The 23988-nt window shown below is 43.4% G+C and overlaps 2 protein-coding genes across 2 annotated transcripts in view; one reads left to right on the top strand and one right to left on the bottom strand.

Moving 5' to 3' along the window:
* Positions 1-23988, top strand: part of LOC135918612 (uncharacterized) — a 400339-nt gene that overhangs the window by 268377 nt on the left and 107974 nt on the right. The gene's annotated exons all lie outside the window — the stretch shown is intronic.
* LOC139061443 (uncharacterized) lies at positions 1684-23659 on the bottom strand. Its single transcript, XM_070541428.1, has 5 exons — positions 23268-23659; positions 12727-13135; positions 11165-11357; positions 10960-11090; positions 1684-1725 (listed from the first exon to the last, which is right to left on the bottom strand). Exons 1-5 carry the CDS (start codon positions 23657-23659, stop codon positions 1684-1686), a joined length of 1167 nt encoding a protein of 388 aa, XP_070397529.1.

Raw genomic sequence — 23988 nt, 5'->3', positions numbered from 1 at the left:
CTGCCAAGAGCACTGGCCAAAATAGAACCCTCTCCCCTTTCCCCGATGCCTTGCGCGCGACGAAATACGGCGCGTTTAATATCCGGTTTCCTCCCTTGGGCTCGCGGGAATGAGGGCCAAACAGTAAAATCTTCCTTACCTCAGTAAAGAAGCCTTCATTGCGGTGAGGCTACCTTATGTCACTCTGAAAGCTTCCTCACTGAGGGGCCCTCGTTGAAGGCTTCCTTGGTGCTTCCTCAGCGTAAGGTAGCTCCGGAGCTACCTTCATGCGTCCTTACGCCACTCCTGGTCCTGAACGAGCGCTTCACCTCAACGCATAGCCACGTGACGTTTCCTTGCGCATGCGCGCTGTCGTCCACCTGCGGAGAAGCGCGAGCACGGTACGTATTGCCAGGCATGTTCATTTCAGTCACGTGTGTGGCATGAAAGCGTTGGTAGGCGTTGTTAGGCGTTGCACGATGCCGGCGTGCCCAACGTTACTAGACTAGGGCGTGCCAGAGTTACTGGATCACATCAAGTTTTGCACTGTAATATGGTACCTTTTTACGTTTAGTGAACAAAACTAGAACAAAACACCGGCGCATCTCTATATTAGCTATATAAATTAAAAATTGGGTGACGATACATTTTTTTTATTGAATGATGGTGTTCGCGTAAAGCTTTTCAGAGATCATATCGAACCCAGGCATGCGACAACCGCTCCTTAGGTAAAGACGGGCAAAGGGAGCTGTGAGAGTACGCTTGCTTCCTCCATCGGTCCTTCGCTGTAAGGAGGCCTCAAGTAAGGTTAGGAAGCGCTCGAAGGAAAGGAACGTTTCATTGTTTGGGGCTATGCCGACGACCGCACGCTTTCATTTCCACATACAGCATACTGCGAGAGGCGACGATGTTATCGTGCTTGCACTTTACACAGAACACAACGGTGACGGTAGCCACAGAAATGTACCCAGATTCTCCATATCATTCTAACGCTATAAAATGATTGGATTCACCCACAAGCATTTCAGTTTACAGCGAAGCTGTTTACGGCTAGGCCCATTGGGCCACGGATATCCAGTGCATGTCCAAAGGATGTCCCACAAAGGATATTCTGATGTCCGTCGGACATCCCTTGAAGTCCCGATGATGTACTACGGATGTCCGTAGGATCGTCCGACGCAAGAGAATTGCACATCCTCACGAACATCTGTCGTACGTCAAAATCAAATATTCGGACGTCCATAGGACATTTGAAAATAAGCTTTTCCTTTAACAAATGTCCAGTGGAAGTTCCGAGTTGTATACCTTTAGGACATATAGTGTGCAGGATGTCCGCTGGATGTTCAGAAGTAAACACTTCAAAAGCAAAATGACCAGTGGATGTCCGAAGGACTATACGTTCAATTGTGGGATTTCCACTGGACGTTCAGAAATACGTTTGCCCAAGGAAAATGACCACTAGATTTTCTAAACAGTGTGTTCTTAATCGCAGGATGTCCACAGGAATATTCCTTTTAAACCCCCTAGTGAAGTTTTGTGTAAGCTATGCCGGCAATCTAGGAATCTCCTTGACGATAGTGAGGCTGCACTTATGCGAGTAGTGGTTGAAATTTATTGCCCTGTGTACAAAGAATTGAAAAGCAAGGCTTATCAGCCTGCTGTGCTTCATCAGCAGGGCCCGTCGCATGCACTGTACCATATGGCTTAGTGAAGGTCGAGGTCTAGCGCACTGCACTGGAAGCGAACCTTTGCCAAAGGGTACAAGGCAGTGCCAAAGAAAAATTAACCATACCTGAAAGCCTGCGTATTTCGGTAACGCTGCAACTTCAGTAACAACCTACTACTATTACTGAGCCAGCCATGCAAAAATACCATATGTAAAATAAAATCGTAGTACATCCCACAGCGAGTGGTTTGTTCATCAGTGCACTGAACATGAACAAAGCTCAATGCATAATCAACAAATCTTGTCAAAATATTTTATTGCAACAAAATATCAAAATGTTTGATCGGAGCAGAGTAACAGTATTGAAAAATACTTTGCAAATATTGTTACAAAAGCTATATAAGATGACTAGAAATACTGGTTCGAGCTGTCATTCCCTGAATGTGATGGAAAACATAAAAAGGTGCAGCTCAAACAACACAAGTGGCCTACAGCCAATGCTACTTATTAGGTCACCGTCATTTTTGTTACATGAAATATCACATCAACATGAAATTTGCAAGCAAAATTACTAACAAGAACAAAACTAGACAGCACCAAACACTTTTCAGACTGAGAATACAAGGCAAAAGCAATTAAATGTATACTAAGACAGCTGAGGCACCACACCACAAGTGTTAGTTCTCTCCAAAATACAATTGAATATGTCCAACCGCAACACAAAAATTGCAATGGAAGTAACCAAAAAAGCATGTGTGATCATCCAGGCCAAATTTTAAAACTGCTTAAACGCAACCACCTCTAAGCACACCAACACCAGTCCACACATGAGTACAGTGTGGGTTGAAAAATTGCTGAGGGAACTACTGACATCAACAACAGCAAGAATAGAATTAACAATAGAATAGAATAGAATAGAATAGAATAGAACAGCAATAGAATTAACAAGGCTGAATGACCAGATAATTAAACCTATATGAAGAGAATGAATGTGATTGAATAATAAGCTCGCGGGTGAAAGATAAAGCTAAGAGCTCCAAAAAATCAACCTATTAAGAACATGAAACTTGAACACACTGTGTTGCTTAATACACGAAGAACGGAAACATACAAATTTCTATCTTACTTTGCCCACAACAAAATGATCAGAGCTTAATAGAGAGAACAAAATCACGTGTTATGACTAGAACTGCTACAGATCAGAGCCTGCTATAGGTTAATGAAGCTGAAAGCTCAAAGAAATAAATCTTCTCATGCACATGAAAGTGTTCCCTGGATAATGAGCACTGATCACACATTGCATAGCGCATATAAAGATAGAGAAACAAATTTGTTCCTCAATTTGTAGCTTGTAGCATAAACAAAACAACGACCTGTTATGACTAAAACCACTACTGTCTAGAGCTTGCTGCAGGTGAAAAAGCCAAAAACTCTGAGAAATGAATCAGTATCAAAGACATGAATGTGTTTCCTGGATAATGAGCATTGACACGACATACTGCTTATGAAAAAGCAAGCACACAAATCAGTACCTCAATTTTGTCTACTACTAACCACTAGAGCTCTGAAGAAGAAAAAAATCTGTCATTTCTTGTGGCAAGAAGCATTAATCACAACAACCTACAATGGGTATGCATTAAAAGTAATCTGCAGAGTGATAGCGATGAGGTTGAGCTTTTTACACAGCAATGAATAAACAGAATAACTCGCAAATAACAGCGATACATCAGCTGAATGAACAGCATGAGTGCAACAATGCGAGATTGTTAGGGTCAATCCACAGCAATGCATCCTTCTCTAAAAAAATTGAGTTTCTACTTGGTTTAAAGAAATATTTTTAGGTGAAAATAATATTTTAATTGTATTTTTTATATTTATTATTTTATTTTAATTTATTATTTATTTCATTTTAATATTTATTATTATTATATATTATTAATATTTTTTAAATAATATTTTAGGTGAAAGTAATTTTTCGACATGAGGGGGCAATTTAAAGTTAATTGAATTGCGCAAATCCAGGCGTTAGAAAAAGCACAGCCATAGTTTTAATGTTTTGTGCATTGCTGTAAGAACATTCACTTTTGGTTAGATAAACTTATGCTTTCATTGAAGGAGATTTGCATAAGCAAAACTTTTCTTCCCTTACAAAATTAAAAACGACCAAATTCGATAAATTACACTAAAATGGTAGCTTAGGAAAACATGGAACTACTACGTTAGACCTGCACCTAAAGCATACCATCTCTTGAAATTTTATTTGGATCTAATATTGTACACTTTTTCTAAAGCAAGCTTGAATTCCTAAAAAATATTTTAAGAAATTTTTAGACATGAAATTTATGTTGCCCTCTCGTTTACAAAATATTTCACCCAAGAAATTTTGTTAGCTCATCTCTTCATACCTAGCGAGACAATTCTTTAATAAAAAAATCAGAAATGGTGGAGTTTTCCGCGGAGTTCGACATGGAATGATTTTACGGTAACAGCATCCGTAGAAAAAAAAATTTAGGAAAAAGACAATGCTGAAATACGTAGAGTAAAAGTAACTCAGTGCTGCTGTGAAGACATTCGGGTACTTGGTAGCTGCTGTAATCGGGCACGCTGATACCATGGCAGTGGCAAGGGATTGGAGTACAGTTGACAAGGAGGGTACTCATTCAGCATCTGATGGGAAGACAGGAAGGAAATCCATTTTTACTTGTTGCCAGTATAAACATTCAGTAAAACAACTGCACCTATAACATGTTCTTCCTTTGCTCTTGATTTGGTTGCATCTGCTCCCATAATGAGTTAGTACCTAAAAGCATAGACTCATTCATGGCCATTAGGAACTCCAAAAGGTTCACAAGGCAATGAAAGCCTGTGAGGTAATACAAACACATAATTACAGCGCAAAACCTAGCTTCAAGGTATCAACGTACACTGTATTCAAGGCCACAGTGCCAACCCTGCTGACTACTAGGCACACACCTTATGCAATCTTCCCTCTATACCCCCACCTTATTCCACACGCTATATATAATGCGTATCAATATACTCCCCGGCAAGGCACATATGTTCTTATGACTCCCTGTGCGTATGCTCACTATCACCTGACCAAGGCAAAGAAAATTGTGTGTAGAAGGCTGCAGGTCGGGCAGGAGGTTCACACCAGCTATCACCTGTATTCAAACTGTGCGCACCTTCTACAAAATAAAACACGTCCAAAGAAAAAATAAGGGATTCATTTGAATTTGAGGCACCGTAGGACTTCATAGTGGCATATAACACTGAGTTGAAGGTCGCGCCTCAGATTACGAGCTCTTGTGAGAGGCCGATGAAGACTACTGCAATAGTTCCATTTAAAAAATTTACCTTCATTTGAGTCTTCAATGGATGCCGCAGGCTGTTGTTTCAGGGCACCTGATGCCCTTTTTGGCGCATGTCTTAGTCATGACTTGATCGCATCTTCAACAATCGTTGTGGTTCCTTGCGGAAACTGTGTTGTAGCAGCTGAAATCCACCAAGATATATATATATATATATATATATATATATATATATATATATATATATATATATATATATATATATATATATATATATATTGTTAGTGCAGTAACCACATTTTCTTCAACAGTGTCAACACATGTACAAGAATGCTGCCAGCATTGACAAACCACAATGCATCTTGTAAAGCCAAGACAAGTTGTTTTCATCTGTATTCATGTAACAGTATGTACCAAATGCCACATTGCTAAGGAAATCTCATATTCCCATTAGCGCTCAAAATTTTCATATGTATTGCATTGATGATCAATTTTGTGTAACATGTTTAGTGTGCAGTATTTGAACTATGTACCGAACAAAGTTGACATAAATCGTATCCTACTGCTGGACTATTATTTCTCAAAGGCATATGTGGAAGTGATGCTGCTAAGGAAGAACATGTGCCAAGTCAGAGCTATGTTTAGCAGTAGTTGGCCACAAATGAGTCGTGTTGGCAGTTGCCGCAGCTTGAATTTCAGACATAGCATAACAGTTGAAACAAACTCACGAAGCAATGCAAGCACTTGGCAGAAATGCACTCAAGAAGAATAATAAACAATGACTATTAAGTGCTTGCACACAGCGAGCTGCTTAGAAAAATTGGTCACGAAGCAGGACACAATGAGTGCACATGCTCCGATTAGTTTCCTAAAGTACCCATAACCATGTGAAATAGCAGGGCAGTGTTGCAACTGTCTCAAATTTTGCTTTATCAGCAGAAGAAAACACAGTATCAGGCTTACCGATGATTGCACTTGAAGCTTTGATGTTTGAGAAATTGAGTTTGTTTTTTCTTCCAACCCAAGAGAACTTTGAAGCTAGCTCGTCAGATAAAAGGTGTGCCAACATGCGCTTGGTTGCAGCGTTTGCATTCTTTCCGCCAAGTTGAATGAGCTCACGCACCTGCAAGATAACAGGGAACTTGAAGAAAATGCAGTGTGGACCACACATGGTTATCTTAATCTTTTACAACCTAGAATTTGTTATACACCCCTGAAAGAACAGCTTGCATACTTTGTCATGAAAGAATATCTTGACAAAAAGTACTCTGCAGGTCCTCAAGTAGAAGCTCATCTATTATCAGTGCTGAAATATCTTTGAATTCTTGTGCACCCTCAATTAGGATGCGCAACCTATAGACATGGCCCTTTTAGCAATACACCTGTGTTCAGAGTCAGGAAGTAAAATCGTGGCATCATACAAGTTGTTTATAGTACTGATGGTTTACTGTTCTAGCCAATACACAATAAACTGCCCAGAGTACTGGAAGAAGCTGTAGGAAATGGTAAGGCTATAACTCACATTATTCTCTATTTTTTGAGCACATACAATAAGATATTTTGATATATATACTGTATTAAAACTTCCTATGCTAATCAAAAAAAATTGCATACCATCTCAACTACACACACACACACACACACACACACACACACACACACGCACACACACACACGCACACACACACGCACACACACACACACACACACACACACACACACACGCACACACACACACACACACACAGAGAGAGAAACCATAATAGCAGAGAATTGCTTCAATTGGTCATTTTCCCGGGAACTACCATCAGTTTTGACTATTGGAGCCCACATGTCAATTTAAAAGATGCATGGTGATACTTACCAGTTCTGCAACTTTTTCTTTGTCAAGCTGCTCACTGAAGGCTAACAGCCCATCCAAGGAATCAAATGACTTGTCAATAAGTGGCAACGTTGTAATCACTGCGTGGGCTGGCAATACTTCACCTAATTTGTTAAGCATCTCTCCATGTTGCTGCTGTGTAAATCGGATGATGTTGAGAAGCCTAAGAACGTGTTGCTTGAAGTCTACAAACAGAAAGACGAAAGCATAATGCAACAAAACATGCTAGATAGTATTGCACTATCCGCTACACAAGAAGGGTATCAAATAAACTCATGGCACAAAGGCAATTGCCAAATGCTGTAGCAATACGCCTTATATTAAAAATGGTGTTCCGCATCAAGCTAACTTGTCCGCAAAGTGTCAGGTTCTGTAGATATTCCTAGGGATGGTCAGCGCAGCCCGGACAAAGGACAAAAGGAAGTGGACGATACAAGTGCGCTTCCTTTCGTCCGAGCATACTTCCTTTTGTCCTTCGTCCCGGTTGCACTGTGCATCCCTAGGAATATGTTCAGTCACCAACTCACCCAGCTTTCTGTGTTAATTTAGGTTCTGTAGCCTGGCATTCCAAGCAGAAACAATGTTACCTAAAAATATTAAATATTGCAGCTTACTGCTGTTCAGCGTCCTTCGACTAGGATGTAAGGACAAAGATACAATAAACAAGTTCTTTCACACAAGTGGTACGGCGTGCATCAGCCTTAGGAAATCTTGTTTGCATGCACAATTGAAAATAATTTCCCTATATTATTAATATAGCGGCACCTCGTCAAGTACCTTAACTTAATAATAATGAGGTATTTACTAACAGCAGCACCAATCCAAAATGAATGTTACGCATGTCACAAAAGGAAACTTGTATACAGTAAACAGCAAAACCAAAGGCTCAAACAACCCTCTTTAACACCGAACATACCTTTACAGGAATCATTGCTAGTCTCATGTGCTCCGTTCATATAAGCTCCCAGTGCACCATTTAGTCTACAAGAGACTTTTGGTAAACCTACTGTATCCAAATCGGTGTTTACTTTCTAGAACTAAAGTGTAACATATTTTACAGTTCTTGCCACCTGTCAACATACATGTTTTGCGGCCGTTTAAAGTAATTTTGTTAGATAATTGTTAGTTTGGAATGACTCCTCTTTTTGGAAGATTCCTTTAGAACAAACATTTTACTCACTCTTGACTGGTTTACACGATCATCCCCCATATTTTCCATTATATACAAAAGTGTTTATCAATGAGTTACCTTGATCTCTCTTGGGTGATGAGTGAAATGCACACGAGCGTTCTTGACCTAGAATAAGAAATTTCAACTACATTGTTCTGAGAATGATGAACACAGCATACAAAGTCCTTACTTCTATGCATAAAATGGCCCCAGAAGAAAATGCAAATTATCGCGCAACTTTCATGTAGGGTCACAAGCAATATTTTGTTACCATAATGTATTCTACATTTAACTTGTAATATAATGATGAATCGTAATACTAGTGAATGACCAATAATAAGTAAACATATGAGTTCAACATCGTTTCAGCATGCTTTCTCCAGAGGCACTTAAGAATCACTTTATTATTACTGCAATACCCTCTCTGGGGGATGTTAACAAGGTGGTCTACAAAGTGTTGTCATCCCTTTGTGTTTCACTATTCTGGTTTAAAAAAATACAATACTAAACAAAGTTTACATGTATTATCTGGCAAGGTGACAGGCTAGAGTTGAATGATGGTGCAATAAGTGTTGTCAGTGACAAAAAAATGAATATGTTTAGACAAACTGAGTAGCTTTAGATTGCTTATAGATCAAGAGCAGAATAAATGTATGATAATGCCTTCAGCACTACAACTTAAAAACTCTTCTAGGACAACATTTCAATCTAGTCCCATCAATATGTAACAATCATCTGGCTGTCCCAATTCTTGATGTGCCTTATTTACCTCTTGTGAACTCACCTGACTAGCTGTGATCTTTAAAGTATTTTGATAATGATAACTTATACACTCATTCATAGTGACAACCAGAACGAACATTTCTAAGTGATAAATAAGGGGAAACAAGTATCACAAAGAACCTAGAATAGCTCATGACAGTTTATTATTAAAGAAAAATTTATCTCTTAGTTCTCTAAGATTAGTTACTGCACAGTTCCCTATCTTTCTGGTCTTGCAGTTCACAGCTACAGCATAAAAATATAATGAAGTGTTCCTCTCCAATTGAATATTATTTAATGCTTCTAGCCAAGACAAAAAATGAACTTCTCGTGTGTACTGTGGGATGGTACATATGCAGCTGCAACCATGCACTGGCATTACATAAGCATTGACAACAAGCTCAAAGACAAAAGATACTTACCCACACAAGAGGTGTCCTTCTCACAAAGTGATGCCAACTTCTGAAAATCACCTGCATAAGCAACATGACCTGCTCACAGCTGTACTAAAATCTGCAATCATGCCATGTAATAAGGCAAGTGTGGGGACAGAACAGGGTCAAACCCAAGTAGACACACAGACTAACTTCCACAAGGCTTTTATTAGAAAGAGGTGCGCATATTCATACCTATATGCTTATCAGTCACCAAGCCTTTGTTGATGTCTGCTTGTGTGTGTATGTGCCTGTCCACGTTCTGTCACTGCACTTAAAATATACCAAGTACGTATGTCTACAAGCACGGCTGAACCTCAATTCTTCTGAAAGTCTGCTTATACTTTATATTTTTGCTACTTGTCACTTCAATCAAGTACTGTTATTAAGCAACATCTACACTCGACCCTCGAGGTGCAGCAAATGGTGGTTTGGTGTACTACTGAGGTCAAATGAAACGCGAACAGCGGAGCGCGCGGCAGAATCACAACTGAAGGTATAGTGTGCATTGTCCAGTCATCACCTTTAACAGGCACACCCCCCGTTTGACTATACTGCACAATGATGCTCCCCCTATAGTGCAATTTTGTTTCTCTTCTAGTTCTCTATTATTTGAAAGCGAGAAAAGAAATATAGAAGAAAACAGAAGCTATAATGTCCCAGTATGGGGTGGGTATTATTGCATGGTGCGGCAAAACATTACGGGCTATGGGCATCAAATGAAACGTGAAGAGCAATGCACCTGCTATAGCGTGCACCTCATAATTACTGCAAAGTCACCTCTTTTCACTTTCAAATGAAAGAAACATGAAAGTATTGCAGCATGCGGGTAGCATCATCACGCAGTGCGGTCGAACGATGTGCATGTCTGTTAATGGCAATGACTGAACGGCGTGAACTATACCTTAAGTTATGCTTCCACCACGCACTCCGCTGTTTGCTTTCATTTGACCCCAACAGTAGCCAAGGAAAGTAAACAAAGGCCATAACTTTTTGCAAATTTTCTTCATTGGATTTAATTACTTAATTCTCTTACACTACATGACCATAAGCTCTTAGCACAAAAGAGAGACACCTTAGAGGCCGGTGGCATAGCCAAGATTCTTTCGTAAAGCGAGAGAGAAGAAAGAACAGATGGGGTACTCTGCCAGCTCAGATTATGCCTCCCCATAATAATTGATCCTCTCCTTTTCTCAGCATGGACTTATTTGTGCGTGCCTGCATGTACTTATTTGTAGCACAGATTGCTTTCCGCCAGTTGGGTAACTGCAATACCCACGAACCAGATCAAAGTGCTTTACCACACATACACACACACAAAATAAGTGAGAGGAATTTAAGGCAGCAAAATGGGCAAGTTCGTTGGGGCATTTTGGCATACTTAAAGAGTGATCAAAAAGAAGGATGCAGTACACGAATAAGATAAAACGTGCATTGAACACAGGCAGATACAGCTTGTACTGGCCAACAGCACTGGGAGCGATATTTTAAACAAATGTTGCCGGCATGTTGTTAGTAAATAGAAAAAAAATGAAGCTTCCTACTTTCACTGCAGCCTTCAGATTGTTCTCCACATTCAGCAGAGGCCAGTCCTGGGAGATCAATATACAAAATATTATACTACTTACAATTTATTACAAATAGGGGAGCTGCCCTGTGCCACCTACAGAATGACGAGAAAGTTTAGCCAGTGGGAAATTCCTAGGAACAGGCACTGCTCCTTTTCGTTGCGTTTTAGCTGGTGTTTGTGATGCCTCGGAGTCATCAGAGTCTGACCATGGCTGAGGTGGTTTCCTTGATCTCTTCAGTGGAACATCTGAGTCTGTGTTCAAATCTGAGTCCCGTTCACTTCGGTTGAGCTTTCTCCTTGCCAACTCATAGGTTCCTGAGATGTAAGAACACCCCCTGTGAGTACTTGTATTTTTACACAAACCTCCACAGCTAGCGACTGGTACATACCAAACAGCCCCTTTACAGACACCTCAAAACATTTCCAAGAAGCATCCGGCATTGCTGCTTTTTTTACCATTGCGACAATCTTGTCTCCTTTACTGTGCTCTGGTGGCCAGGCACACCGATTCCCTTTTATCCATGTTGATGGTACCACTTCAACTTCTTGCAGGGCCAAAAACTCAATAATTGCATATGCCATCTAGAAAAGAAAACTATGCTTAGAGTTTTTTTACGTTCATGTCTTATTATTGGCTGCATTTACACAATAGCAGTAGCACTCAAAATGCACTAACCATGTATAACAGAAGCTACTTGCAGTAACAATGAGACTAAAATCTTCTACACAGGTGCAATGTCTGGTTTCTAGGCAGTATGCATAGCTGTGGCAACACTATATACTTGTTACGGAAAGGGAACATCACCATTTTTTGCAAGTTGCGTACATGCCATATTTTAGGATGAGATAGGGAAGACACAACACAGATGCAAAGTCTGGATGAACTGAAGGGTACGGTGTACCAGTCTTCTTTAACTAGGAATTCTGGACCAATAATGCATGGTTCATTTGAGGCCTTCAAGTTGGCAATGTTTATAGCCAAAACAACATGTCCATTTTGCAGAAAGCAGCAGTCCTTGTCACTTAGAGAAATAGTGAACTCCCTAAATGATAGCATCTTGTACTGAGGAGGACAGCATCCCGGCAGGAACAAACCGTGTGTATGTTGACGGAGCAGTGCGGGCCTCTCATCCAATGGATGGACAATGTTTGCTTCAGACTGGGACTCCACCAAGTGGTTGTACAATTGCTGCAGTGGCTTGCCATGTTTTCGCAGCTGTCGCTTGATTGTCTGCATATGATTCTCAAAGGGAAATGCACTAAAGGAATCTTAATGCCCATATCTTTGAACATCGGCAAAAAGGCGTATTGGGCAGTGCACATTGAAGGAAACGTGCTCATCTCCATAAAAATCACGAAAGTCTCTGACAAAGCAACGCAGGAGTTCTCCAGCAAACACAGCATGTTGGCGACAGAGCTGCGGATTAGCAAGTACCGAGAGAGAGGTATGAAGGACGAGGAAGTGCTGGTACAGGCGGTCTGTCAAACAAAATTTAAGAATAAATGGGCCAGTGAAAAGAAAAAGCCTGAATTCAGCAGCCTTCCAGCGGTCTAATTCACTGGGAACAGAAACTCGCACAAGGCTGCTCTTTTCATTGAATGTTTGACGTTGGAGTGGCCCAAAGCGTACAGGTAGTGGTCCTGAAGACCACAACGTCAGAAGCTTCTTAACTACACCTAGCAACACAAGGTGCATGTAGTCCAGGAGTACATCATCCACACAGTCAATTGGCAAATCTAGGAGAATGGGATCCCCTTTGTGATGTTCACTATCATGTTGTTCTCTGAAACTAATGTTTGTGCATAGGAGGCAGTCCATTTCAAGAAACACAACTTTTCCGTTCATATAAGTCCCATCCACAGTACATTTTGGGCAGCCACTATAGCCACCATGCCCTTTAGTTGCCATTACAAAGGCTCGTGCAGGAGCATCACAAATGATGGCCTTCACACTTACTTGAACAACACTGCCATCTACAGCAACACCTTCCGAAATTAATTCTTGTAACTCTACAACGAATGGCCTCAGAAACTCCCTCGAGGATGCTGGCTTTGACAGCTCGGCAAAGGCACCAACAAGAAACGGTGTTCCATCGCCACAGGCGTGGGCAATACACTGAATAGGCCACAACTGCATTTTAGAACTTTTCGATAACGGAAGACCGTCTATGTTGAACGACAAGGGGATCACAGAAGGCGGGTGTTCGACATGACACAGTATGCGTAGCAGCCCAGCTTTAAGGCCAAAATAACAATATTCTCCGGGCTCTAACGGTGTTAACCCGCACCTCTCTTGCGCTTGGCGCGGTGCGCGGAGAAGAGTACGACCATCTTCGGGTAGTTCTGTTAAAGAGGGATGGCTTCGTAACAACTTCAGTAAATATGTAACTGCCCTTCTTTTGATATTGTGTTGAACAGCCCACACTCGCAATTTTTCTCGAAAGTTGCCTTCCGTGATGACTTTGTCAACACTGTGTCTCCTCCTTGTCGACAGGATTCGCAGAAAGTGGGCTGCTTTGAACAACCGCATAGGAAGAAGTGTCGACAGCATATGTTTCTAGTGAGCGTGTATGAAAATCGGCACGCCGATACTCGGCGCTGTCCACTGCATCGCAAATGACGGCGTCAGTTCTATTCTGAACATCGCGGGAAACTCCGGCTACTTGCTTCGGCGGCTGTTCTTGCGGACGTTGATCCTGCAACAGGTGCTCGCTTGAGCACTCAAGAAGCGCCAAAGATTTCTTCGCCTCTCGACACGCTTTTTCGGAGACGTACAGTTCAACAGAACGCGACATCGAATAAATACACTTCGCGCCTAAACGCGTGGCGCGGGCGTCACCAAACAAAAGACAATATGGAAACTATACCAAGCGCGCGCAAACTCTTTTTCGAAAATCGAACCTTAATTGGATGAAGGTAACAAAGCAATACTCACATCTTTGCAAGAGAGCTCTTCGCACGCCACCAAACGGTACGACAGAACACCTGTTCGAGGCCAACGTACGCAGCAGCAAAACCTATGACAAACTACAGAAGCTGCAATGCTGCACATATAGGCAAAGAATAAGGAACCAACTATAGGCGCCGGCTCCGCCGGGTCACGTGGCTCAACACGTGGCTGCAAGGAGTGCGAGGCGCATATCGAGGGGAAAGGGGCACGTAGGTGGCGAGGCGCGGATAGTCAAGTGAGGCCTCTAAGCACCCCGCACTCCTGGCTGCTCGCCCTCTCAGTTCGCTCTTTGTAATCGCGAATCGCGGTGAGCAGCAGGGCGAATGTCATGGTGCCGACGCAAGCAAAAAAAGAAAAACAGTTACAGTGACGTTTCACTTCGTGAACGCGCGTGACGCGCATGCGTGTATGTGCTAATAGCACATGCGACGCCATCGGCCTTCAGCGCGCCTTGACGCCTACTGTCCGCATTGCAGAAGTATTCAAGACGGATTGCGTGGCCGCGCCATACGCATCAGCCACGAGTAGAAAGCGCGGTTGCAAACATTGGCTTGCTATCTAAATTACCTAGCATGATGTCAGCGCGCACAGGCAAACATGAACACTTCGCACTCGATAACCGCGGACCCACGCTGTCAAAATGCAGGCGTGAGCAATCGCTGCAGCAGCATCAGCGAGCGAATTAAGTGGCATTCGTGCTGTCTGTCGATCGCTTCCAACGCAAACTGAGCGATGAGAACACAGCGTACCCAAAGGTATGAGCTGTGCCCTCAAAGCAGATCGCTTTCAAGATGAAGCCCGCGCGGCTGCATGCATCTGAGTGTGGCATCTTCTAATGTGATATTGCTGTCTGACATGTCTTTTGGGATGAGCATGCACTGAGGGCAGCCGTGGAAGAGACTTAACATTCTGCGATATGATCACGTAGTACATATCTTCAATTGTGTGTTGGTCCCACTATTGTCCAGTATGGGACATCCCGTTGAGAACATTCTTCGGACATCCATAGGATCAAAGCTTTGGGATTTGTTTAGATCCCAAAACTTTAATCCTGTGGATGTCCGAAGGATATCTTAAATAGGCCATCCCGAAATTAATGTCCTCATGTTATCCAGTGGACGTCCTAACTGGGACTTGGACGTTGGGATCTAATCGGGACGTCCAGAGGATATTCGTGGTCCAATGGGAGGGTTGCATGTATTTTTCGTGTCCATCAAAAAATTTGCCTGTGCAAAACCTCAGCTCCCGAATTTGATGCAAAATTGCTTCATCCCTTGCAAAAGCGTATAGGTCTGATCACTTCGATATTCATTTTCTGTATATTAGCTATCAATAGGCCCCAAGATCAGTAGACTCTCAGGTAGATAATTTTTTAGCTAGCTTACGGGCGCATGGGCTAGTCATTGCTTTACGTGACCGACACGGTCGGCATAGGATTGCCTACGCATTTATTAACAAAGGTGATACGAGAATGCGTGTGCGTACCTATCGTAACGGTGACCACTGATCACAACAATAAATTTGTTGCCCTTTCGTCAAAATTCTGTGTCACCTCCGTGCCACTGCTAAACAGCTTCGCTGGTCATCCACCTTCACTGAGTAGAAACGCTTATGATTATTTTAGAACTGACAGACATCGAAGTGAAAGCATGGTCATGTTGTGAGGAATTAAATGGGGAATAATAGGAATATAGTCATCATCATGATCAGCCTGGCTACGCCCACTGGAGGGCAAAGGACTCTCCAATACCTCTCCAACTACCCCGGTTATCTACTAATTGTCGCCATGTCGTCCCTGAAAACGTCCTAATCTCATCCACCCACCTAACTTTCTGCCGCGCCCTGCTACGCTTCCCTTCTCTTGGTATCCAGTGCGTAACCCTTAATGACCATCCGTTATCTTCCCTCCTCATTACATGCCCTGCCCATGTCCATTTCTTTTTCTTGATTTCAGCTAAGATGTCACTAACTCGCGTTTGTTCCCTCACCCAATCTGCTCTCTTCGTATCACCCCCCCCCCCCTTAAGGTTACAACCATCGTTCTTCTTTTCATACCTCGTTGCGCCGTCCTCAGTTTAAGTAGAAGCCTTTTCGTAAGCCTCCAGATTTCTGCCTCGTAGGTGAGTACTTGTAAGAAACAACTGTTACACTTTTCTCTTGAGGGATAATGGCAACCTGCTGTTCAAGATCTGTGAATGCCTGCGAAATGCACCCCAGCCCATTCTCATTCTTCTGATTATTTCTGTCTCATGATCCGTATCCGCGGTCACCAGCTGCCCTAAGTAGATGTATTCCCTTACCACTTCCAGTGCCTCAATACCTATAGTAAACTGCTGTTCTCTTCCGAGACTGTTAAATATTACTTTAGTTTGCTGCAGATCAAGTTTTAGACCCACCGTTCTGCTTTGGCTCTCCAGGTCAGAGAGCATGCATTGCAATTGGTCTCTTGAGTTATTAAGCAAGGCAATATCATCAGCGAATCGCAAGTTACTAAGGAATTTTCCATTAACTCTTATACACCATTCTTCCCAATCTAAGTCTCTGAATACCTCCTGTAAATACGCTGTGAATGGCATTGGAGAGATCGTATCTCCCTGCCTGACGCCTTTCTTTATTGGGATTTTGTTGCTTTCCTTATGTAGGACTATGGTGGCTGTGGAACCGCTATAAATATCTTTCAGTATTTTTACATACGGCTCATCTACACCCTGATTCCGTAATGCCTCCATGACTGCTGAGGTTTCGAATGAATCAAACGCTTTCTCGTAATCAATGAAAGGAATATATAAAGGTGGGTTCTATTCCGCACATTTCTCGACCACCTGATTGATAGTGTGAATATGGTCTATTGTTGAGTAGCCTTTACGGAATCCTGCCTGGTCATTTTTTTGACACAAGTCTAAGGTGTCCCTGATTCTATTTGCGATTGCCTTAGTAAATATGTTGTAGGCAACGGACAGTAAGCTGATCGGTTTATAATTTTCAAGTCTTTGGCCTCCACTTTCTTATGGATTAGAATTATGTTAGCGTTCTTCCATGATGCCGGTAGGCTTGAGGTCACGAGGCATTGCCCAAATATGGTGAGCAGTTTTCTAGAACAATCTGTTCACCATCCTTCAACAAATCTGCTGTTACCTGGTCCTCCCCAGCTGCCTTCCCCCTTTGCATGGCTCCCAAGGCCTTCTTTACTTCTTCCGACGTCACTTTTGGGATTTAGAATTCCTCTAGACTATTCTCTCTTCCATTATCGTCGTGGGTGTCACTGTTACTGTATAAATCTCTGTAGAACTCCTCAGCCACTTGAACTATCTCATCCATATTAGTAATGATAATGCCGGCTTTGTCTCTTAATGCATAAATCTGATTCTTGCCAATTCCCAATTTCTTCCCTCCTTTGAGGCTTCCTCCGCTCCTGAGAGCCCGTTCAATTATATCCATATTACACTTCCTTATGTCAGCTGTCTTACGCTTGTTGATTAACTTCGAAAGTTCTGCCAGTTCTATTATAGCTGTAAGGTTAGTGGCTTTCGTACACTGGCGTTTCTTTATGAGATCTTTCGTCTCCTGCGATAACTTACAGGCATCCTGTCTAACGGAGCTACCGCCGACTTCTATTGCACAATCCTTAATGATGCCCATAAGATTGTCGTTCACTGTTTCAACACTAAAGTCCTTTTCCTGAGTTAAAGCCGAATACCTGTTCTGTAGCTTGAGTATACTTGAGTATAATACTTGATTATAATACTGGAGTATAAAACATGCTCTAACATTTGCATGGAACAGGTGAAAGAAATCAGACGATAATTAACTACGTCCCTATGGGGACCCAGTTTATTAACTGGTACTGCACTTCCAATTATTGTACAGTTAAGCTACTGCCAGTGATTTCCCCAAAAAATTCTTTTCAAGAAAGGAGCTTTGGACTGAGAACAAGCTTTAAGAAAGTCACTTGTGAAACAAATAAGTCATCCACCTTTATCAGTATTCAGTTTTGAAAGCAATGTTCTATGTCACGTGTGCTGGTAACGACATTATCCGAATCATCCACTGCGGCTATCAATTCTCGCGGGGTACTTCTGTGGTCATCACTGCTCGGAATCACATTAGAATGCAAGGAAGCAAAATACTCAATAAAGCTTTTCGCTTTCGTTTTATCATAAAAAACGACATCGCCTACAGTGACAAGTGGCCCAAATTATGTTGCCTCTTTGTCATTTGTTTTCAGGTGCTTCCAAAATGGATGGAGTCATCTTTCATTCTCAACTGGATAGATTTACTAAACGCAATCTTGGCTACGTGAATGAACTCATTCATTTCTGCCATGATTTTTTTTAGCTTCTTCCTCTTATCGGTTGACCGATCTTGGAGAAAATCATGACAAAACATTTTGCTTTTAAATAACAGAAAATGTGAGATGCACCGAATCGTTGCAATTCTTACAAAGGAAACACATACGGCTTCCTTGAAAGAAAAGTTGGAGAATTCGCACATTTGTTGAAAAGGGTCAGTTTACAGAAAAAAGTCTCACATTATCCGACATGAACAGGTAGCTAGACAGATGAAATGCTTTTATTGCGATAGGAAATATACGGACACTACGAGCGAATTTCTGCCGTCGTCGCCGCCATGATGTTCCGGATAAATTCCAAACTCGATAACATCTTAGCCGTACGCCGTACGCTGTATGTGCGGGGAAAAGCTTCTAAGAATCAGCCCCGCAGGGGCGTCTGCGTCAGCAGGCGTTTGGTGTGTTGCGACACCACGTACCCGAGCACACGAGGGTTGGCCCCTCCCGCGTGTAGCCGTGCGCGGATTAGCTGTGTCTAGGGAAAGGGGGATCCTGGGGGTTGAGCCGATGCCGGAATGGCCCCCCGGTGGAGGCAACACACCTCTTCGGCCTCTGCTTCACAAAGACGCCCCCCCCCCGGGCTGACTCTCTCTCTCTCTCTACTACCTTCGTCTTTCCCATACTTTCCACCTTTCCTCTCTTCTTCTGGCTTCCCCTTCCAATTTTTCCAGGCAGCAAGCGTTAACCTTGTGTGAATAGCCAACCTAGGTTATTTCATATTTGGTTATAGTGGTAATGTACAGCTGGCGTTTGCAGGCCGTTTTTCACAGGTCCTGCAGTGCCCCCTTGTAGGACTCCACGGTAGGTGGCTGGCGTTACCGCCGAAATATCACATATCTTTATGACTAGCTCCTTTCCTTAACTCCCTGATCGCCCTCAGAAAAGAGGGCGCACCGATGAAGTTTTTCAGTTTTTCAGACGCCACGCCCACAACTTCCCACGTTCCCATGTAGTTCACTCGGAAAAACCCGGCAAACCAGTGCGCATCATTTCACCTTTCCTTGTATCGAAGACTTTGACTGATGTTTTGGAGCTGGTTATAAGGCGACCAGGATGGCAAGCGGTGATCTGCTGCTGGAGCTCCGCGATAAGAAGCAATACGAGAAACTGCCGAAACTAGTGTGATTTGGGTAAGCCCAACTAACAGTAACCCCACACCGTACTGCGAACACCACCCGCGGCGTTTTGTCGGACGATGACTTGCAGGAGCTCACTGAGGCTGAACTCTTGGAGGGCTTCAGTGAAGAGAATGTAATCAATGTCAAAAGAATTAAGATGAGGCGAGATGGCAAAGAAATCTAAACCGAGCATTTGATAATCACCTTCGCATCAAGTGCCCTGACCAAGTAAATCGAGGCAGGGTACATCAAGCTCCGTGTTAGGCCATAAGTGCCCAATCCGCTCAAATGTTTCAAATGCCACCGTTTCGGCCACAGTTCGCACAGCTGCCGAAGCCATCAAACCTGTGAGAAGTGCAGTGCCCATGAACATACTTCTGAAGCTTGGGAGAACACTCTCCAGTGTGTACACTGTGAAGGGGAGCATGCCGCAAAATCGCGGTCGTGCCCATCCTGCAAAAAAGAAAAAAGAGATTGGGATGATAAAAGTAAAGGAAAATATAAGTTTCAAGGAGGCACGCAGTCGGCTATCCTACCTGCCCAAGAACCATTTGCCGAAGTGGCGCGTCAGGGGGCAGCGCCACAACGGTCTTTGGGGCTGTCCGACTCACACCCAGTGAGGCGGCAGTTACGCCATCCGTGTCCTCCCGGCGGTTGCAGCTAACAGTGCTACGCCATCCAAGCAGAAGGGGCCATCTACCTCCGGGCAGGTGACCTCAAAGGCCTCGTCCAACGTGCCGAGGCCTTCACGCCAAACAAAACGCTCGGAAGAGCGCGTGTACAGCGCCTCGCAAGTGGCGAAGGACACAAAGACCAGCCAGACGGCGCCACCAGTGCCCAAGGAGCGGCGAGGCACTCTCGATCACTCGAAAAGAGGCAAAACTCCCGTCACGGAGCCATCAAAAGGCCCGTGAGCTACTCCTCGTCTCTTAAACACACAGCACCCAACACATATAGCACAATGGGTACAGAAATACTACAATAGAATACTAGAGGACTTCTCCATAACCTCGACAATATTAGAGAACTACACAAACATAATCCAAAGTTGTTGTGTGCTCAAGAGACACATCTGAAACCTACAAACATTAATTTCCTCCGTAATTATTCTATCTTTCGGAATGACCGCGATGAGGCTACCGGCTCTGGTGGTGTAGCAATAGTAGCCGTCAAATCTGTCGCTTGCCTACCCGTCGCCCTTAACAGGCCCCTTGAGGCAGTGTCAGTTCAGGCCATTCTTTTTAATAAATTAGTAACTGTCTGTTCCATATATATACCGCCGAACCAGCGTCTAGAAAAAGTGACTTTCATAACCTCATTGATCAGCTTCCCGAGCCATACATAGTCGTGGGAAATTTTAACGCTCATATCCCGATGTGGGGAGACTCACGATGCGACGGAAGAAGTCGACTCATTAAATATTTACTTTTAAATTCCAGTGCGTGCCTCTTTAATCAGAAAGAACCCACCTACTATAATCCACAGCATAATTCGTACTCCTCAATAGACCTGTCTATTGGTTCTGGTTCTATCTTCCCTGATATAGAGTGGTCTGTAAATAAAAATCCATTTGGAGGTGATCACTTCTAAATAACTCTAAACCTGGTAGCAGACCATGACTCCCCCCCGCCTGTTGCTCACTTGAAACGAGCCGAGGCTAATTGGGAATCTCTTAAAAAGTCCATCTGCATATTTCGAGATTTTATGGGATTTTAGCATAGATCATGCGGTATCATATTTTACCGCTCCTAATATTGATGCAGCAGAGAAATTCATCCCTCAGACAAATATCAATTCATTGAAAAGACGGCCCTGGAGGAATAACGACTGTAGAGAGGCACGGAGGAGACAAAATAAAGCTTGGGGCAAACTACGTGAATTGCCAACGGGCGAAAATTGAGTAGAATTTAAGCAGAATAAATTCCAGGGAAGACGAACGCGAAGACAGGCAAAGGGGGCAAGCTGGCAGAGGTTCCTTTCAGCTATAAATTCATATACTCGAGAGGTTAATGTGTGAAATGGGCTAAAAAGGGTAAAGGGACAAGAAATTCATCCGTTGCCCCTAGTAAACGATGAAGAAAATAGCTTATAAGATCAAGCTAACGTACTCGGGGGACATTTTGAGCGAATTTCCAGCTCAAATCATTATTCAAGCGCATTCTTAAAGCACAAACAAATAGGAGAACGCGAGGCCATCAACCGCAAATGCAGACAGAACATATTATATAACCTGCCCTTTAACATTGCCGAGTTGACAGATGCTTTGGCTGCATGTCAGAGCTCTACAGGTGGACCGGACAGGATCATGTGCGACATACTTAAACATCTCCACAACGATACTCAAATAATGGTACACGCACTTGTCAACGCAATATGGGCTGCCGGGTACATGCCATCTAAATGGAAGGAAGCTATTTTGATCCCTGTTTTGAAGCACGGTAAACTTCACACAGGAAACTGGTGTACCCCATGGAAGCGTACTCAGTTGCACTCTCTTTCTCGTTAGGGGAACACACTTCGTGCTTCCTTCCCACCGGCCATTTTGTATTCCGTCTACGTAGACGACATTCAAATAGGCTTCAAATATTGTAACCTCGCAGTGTGAGAGAGACAGGTACAGCATTGCTTGAAGAAAGTGTCAAGTGGGCACAGAAAAATGGATTTAAAATCAACCCCACAAAAGTTCTTGCGTTCTCCTCACAAGAAAGAGAGGCCTGCTGCCATATCCTTGTGTAGAACTGTGTGGACAAGAAATAGCTGTCAAGAAAGAACACCAATTTCTAGGTAAAATACTTGGCTCTAAGCTTACTTTTATCCCACACATAAAATATCTCATAGCTAAATGTCTAAAAACAACAATCTTACTCAAAATACTATCACACACAACGTGGGGTAGCGACAGGAAATGTATAATGAATATTTAGAAAAGCCTCATTCAATCACGGTTAGATTATGGCGCCATAGTATACAACTCTGTCGCCCCCAGTGCACTAAAGATGCTGAATCCCATCCACCACCTGGGTATCCGTCTGGCCACAGGCACATTCAGACCTAGCGCCATTCAAAGCTTATATGTAGAATCGAATTAGTAGAATCAAATATGTAGAATCGAATGAGTGTAAGATGTGCAGAGATCTTACACCAGCTCTACATATTTGCTTAAAGTGCACTGCAATCCTGAGCATCCGTGTTGTGAAACTATTAACGATTCGACATGTACTGCACTTTTCCGTAATCGACCCTCTGTGAGACAGCTTTTCTCACTCCGTGTGAGGGAGCTTAGCGTGGAAATGGATGTTGCACTCTTCGATCACCGCTTGATGCCTCCAGTGAAGCTGCTACCACCTCGGATTTCCGCATTCCGCTTTGCATTTCGTGAACTCCAATTGAAGTACTGTTGTCCGAGATTCTACACCAATGTGTCAAAATAGCATGATGGTGTGCCTTGCGCGGCTGTTGGACCTTCTTTCTCTGAAGCATGTGTACTGAACCCCCATACAAGCATGTTTACTGCAGAAGCCTACGCCGTATTGTCTGCGGTAAAACCCATAAAGAAATAAAGAAAGCAATAATATTTACGGACTCGTTAAGTGTTGTAAAAGCACTAATGTCCTTTACAAAACACAAAAATAACGTTTTCATTGAGCTTTACTCTCTCTTGTGCAATGCAATAATTATTTGTCTCGTAGACGCATTACAATATGCTGGGTCACTGGTTATAAATGCATCGAAGGTAATCTGCTGGCTGAACAAATGGCCACATCAGTTACACCTCAAGCTTGTAATACCACTTTTACTATTCCTGCCATAGACCTCAAGCCTGTTTTGTGCACGAAACTTCGAAGCTACTGGCAACGCATGTGGTACAATGAAACAAATGTCGCGAAGCACTTTGAGCAGTAAGCGTTCGCGACCAGAACATTGGAGCAGCGAGAGGTAGTGTAGCCGACCGAGCACCGAAACAAGGTTGTTCTTTCTCGTCGTAGTTGTCTCCCTCCTAGCCACAGCCCCACTGCTCCCTATTGTACAGTACAGTTATCTCCCCCGCGGAAAAGGAAGCCGTCCCGGCGACCTACGGGTAGGACAGCACAGGCGGGTCATAGTAGGGCTCGAGACGCTGGGCATGCACAATTTCGCGTCCACGATGGCGATGATCCAAAGGTAGAACGAGGGGTTCCACAATATAGTTGACTGGAGATGTTTGTTTGACCACGCGGTATGGGCCTTGGTACTTCGACGCCAGTTTCATGGACAGTCCAGTGGTAGAGGCTGGACCCCAAAGCAACACTAGCGAGCCAGGAGCATAGGATACAGGAGCATTGGAACTTTCTCGATGATGCTTTTGGCGTTGCTGGTCTTTTGACGTGAATATGCGGGAAAGCTTGCGACACTCTTCTGCATGTGCAGCAGCTTCGGATAGGGTAGTTGTTTCCGTGGAGTCATGGCGGTACGGAAGGATAGTATCCATGGTGGAAAAAGGTTCCCGTCCATACAGGAAAAAGAAGGGCGAAAATCCCGTGGTAGTCTGCGCGACGGTGTTGTAAGCGTAGGTCAGAAAAGGTAGAACATGGTCCCATTTGGTTTTGTCGGATGCAACGTACATGGCCAGCATGTCACCAAGAGTGCGATTAAAGCGCTCGGTCATGCCATTAGTCTGCGGATGATATGCAGTAGTGGTGCGATGAATGATGCGGCATTCTTTGAGGAGAGCCTCGATGACGTCGGAGAGGAAGACGCGGCCTCTGTCACTGTGTAATTCCCTGGGAGCTCCATGGCGAAGGATGATGTGGCGCAGGA

This window comes from Dermacentor albipictus, chromosome 6 (assembly GCF_038994185.2).
Source record: "Dermacentor albipictus isolate Rhodes 1998 colony chromosome 6, USDA_Dalb.pri_finalv2, whole genome shotgun sequence".
In the NCBI taxonomy this organism is placed as follows: Eukaryota; Metazoa; Arthropoda; class Arachnida; order Ixodida; family Ixodidae; genus Dermacentor; species Dermacentor albipictus.
Note: the sequence above shows the minus strand (reverse complement) of the source record. Positions and strands in the feature narration are given on the sequence as shown.

Bases quoted from the DNA above. Each gene is read 5' to 3' on its own strand.
- LOC139061443 (XM_070541428.1), bottom strand. From the start codon at position 23,659: ATGGATACTATCCTTCCGTACCGCCATGACTCCACGGAAACAACTACC. The intron at 13,136-23,267 runs GTAGGTCGCCGG...GTTGTTACGAAG, and splicing joins CCGCCTGTGCTGTCCTACCC to CCATCCCTCTTTAACAGAAC. The intron at 1,726-10,959 runs GCATCACAAACA...CCTTTGGCAAAG, and splicing joins CAGACTCTGATGACTCCGAG to GTTCGCTTCCAGTGCAGTGC.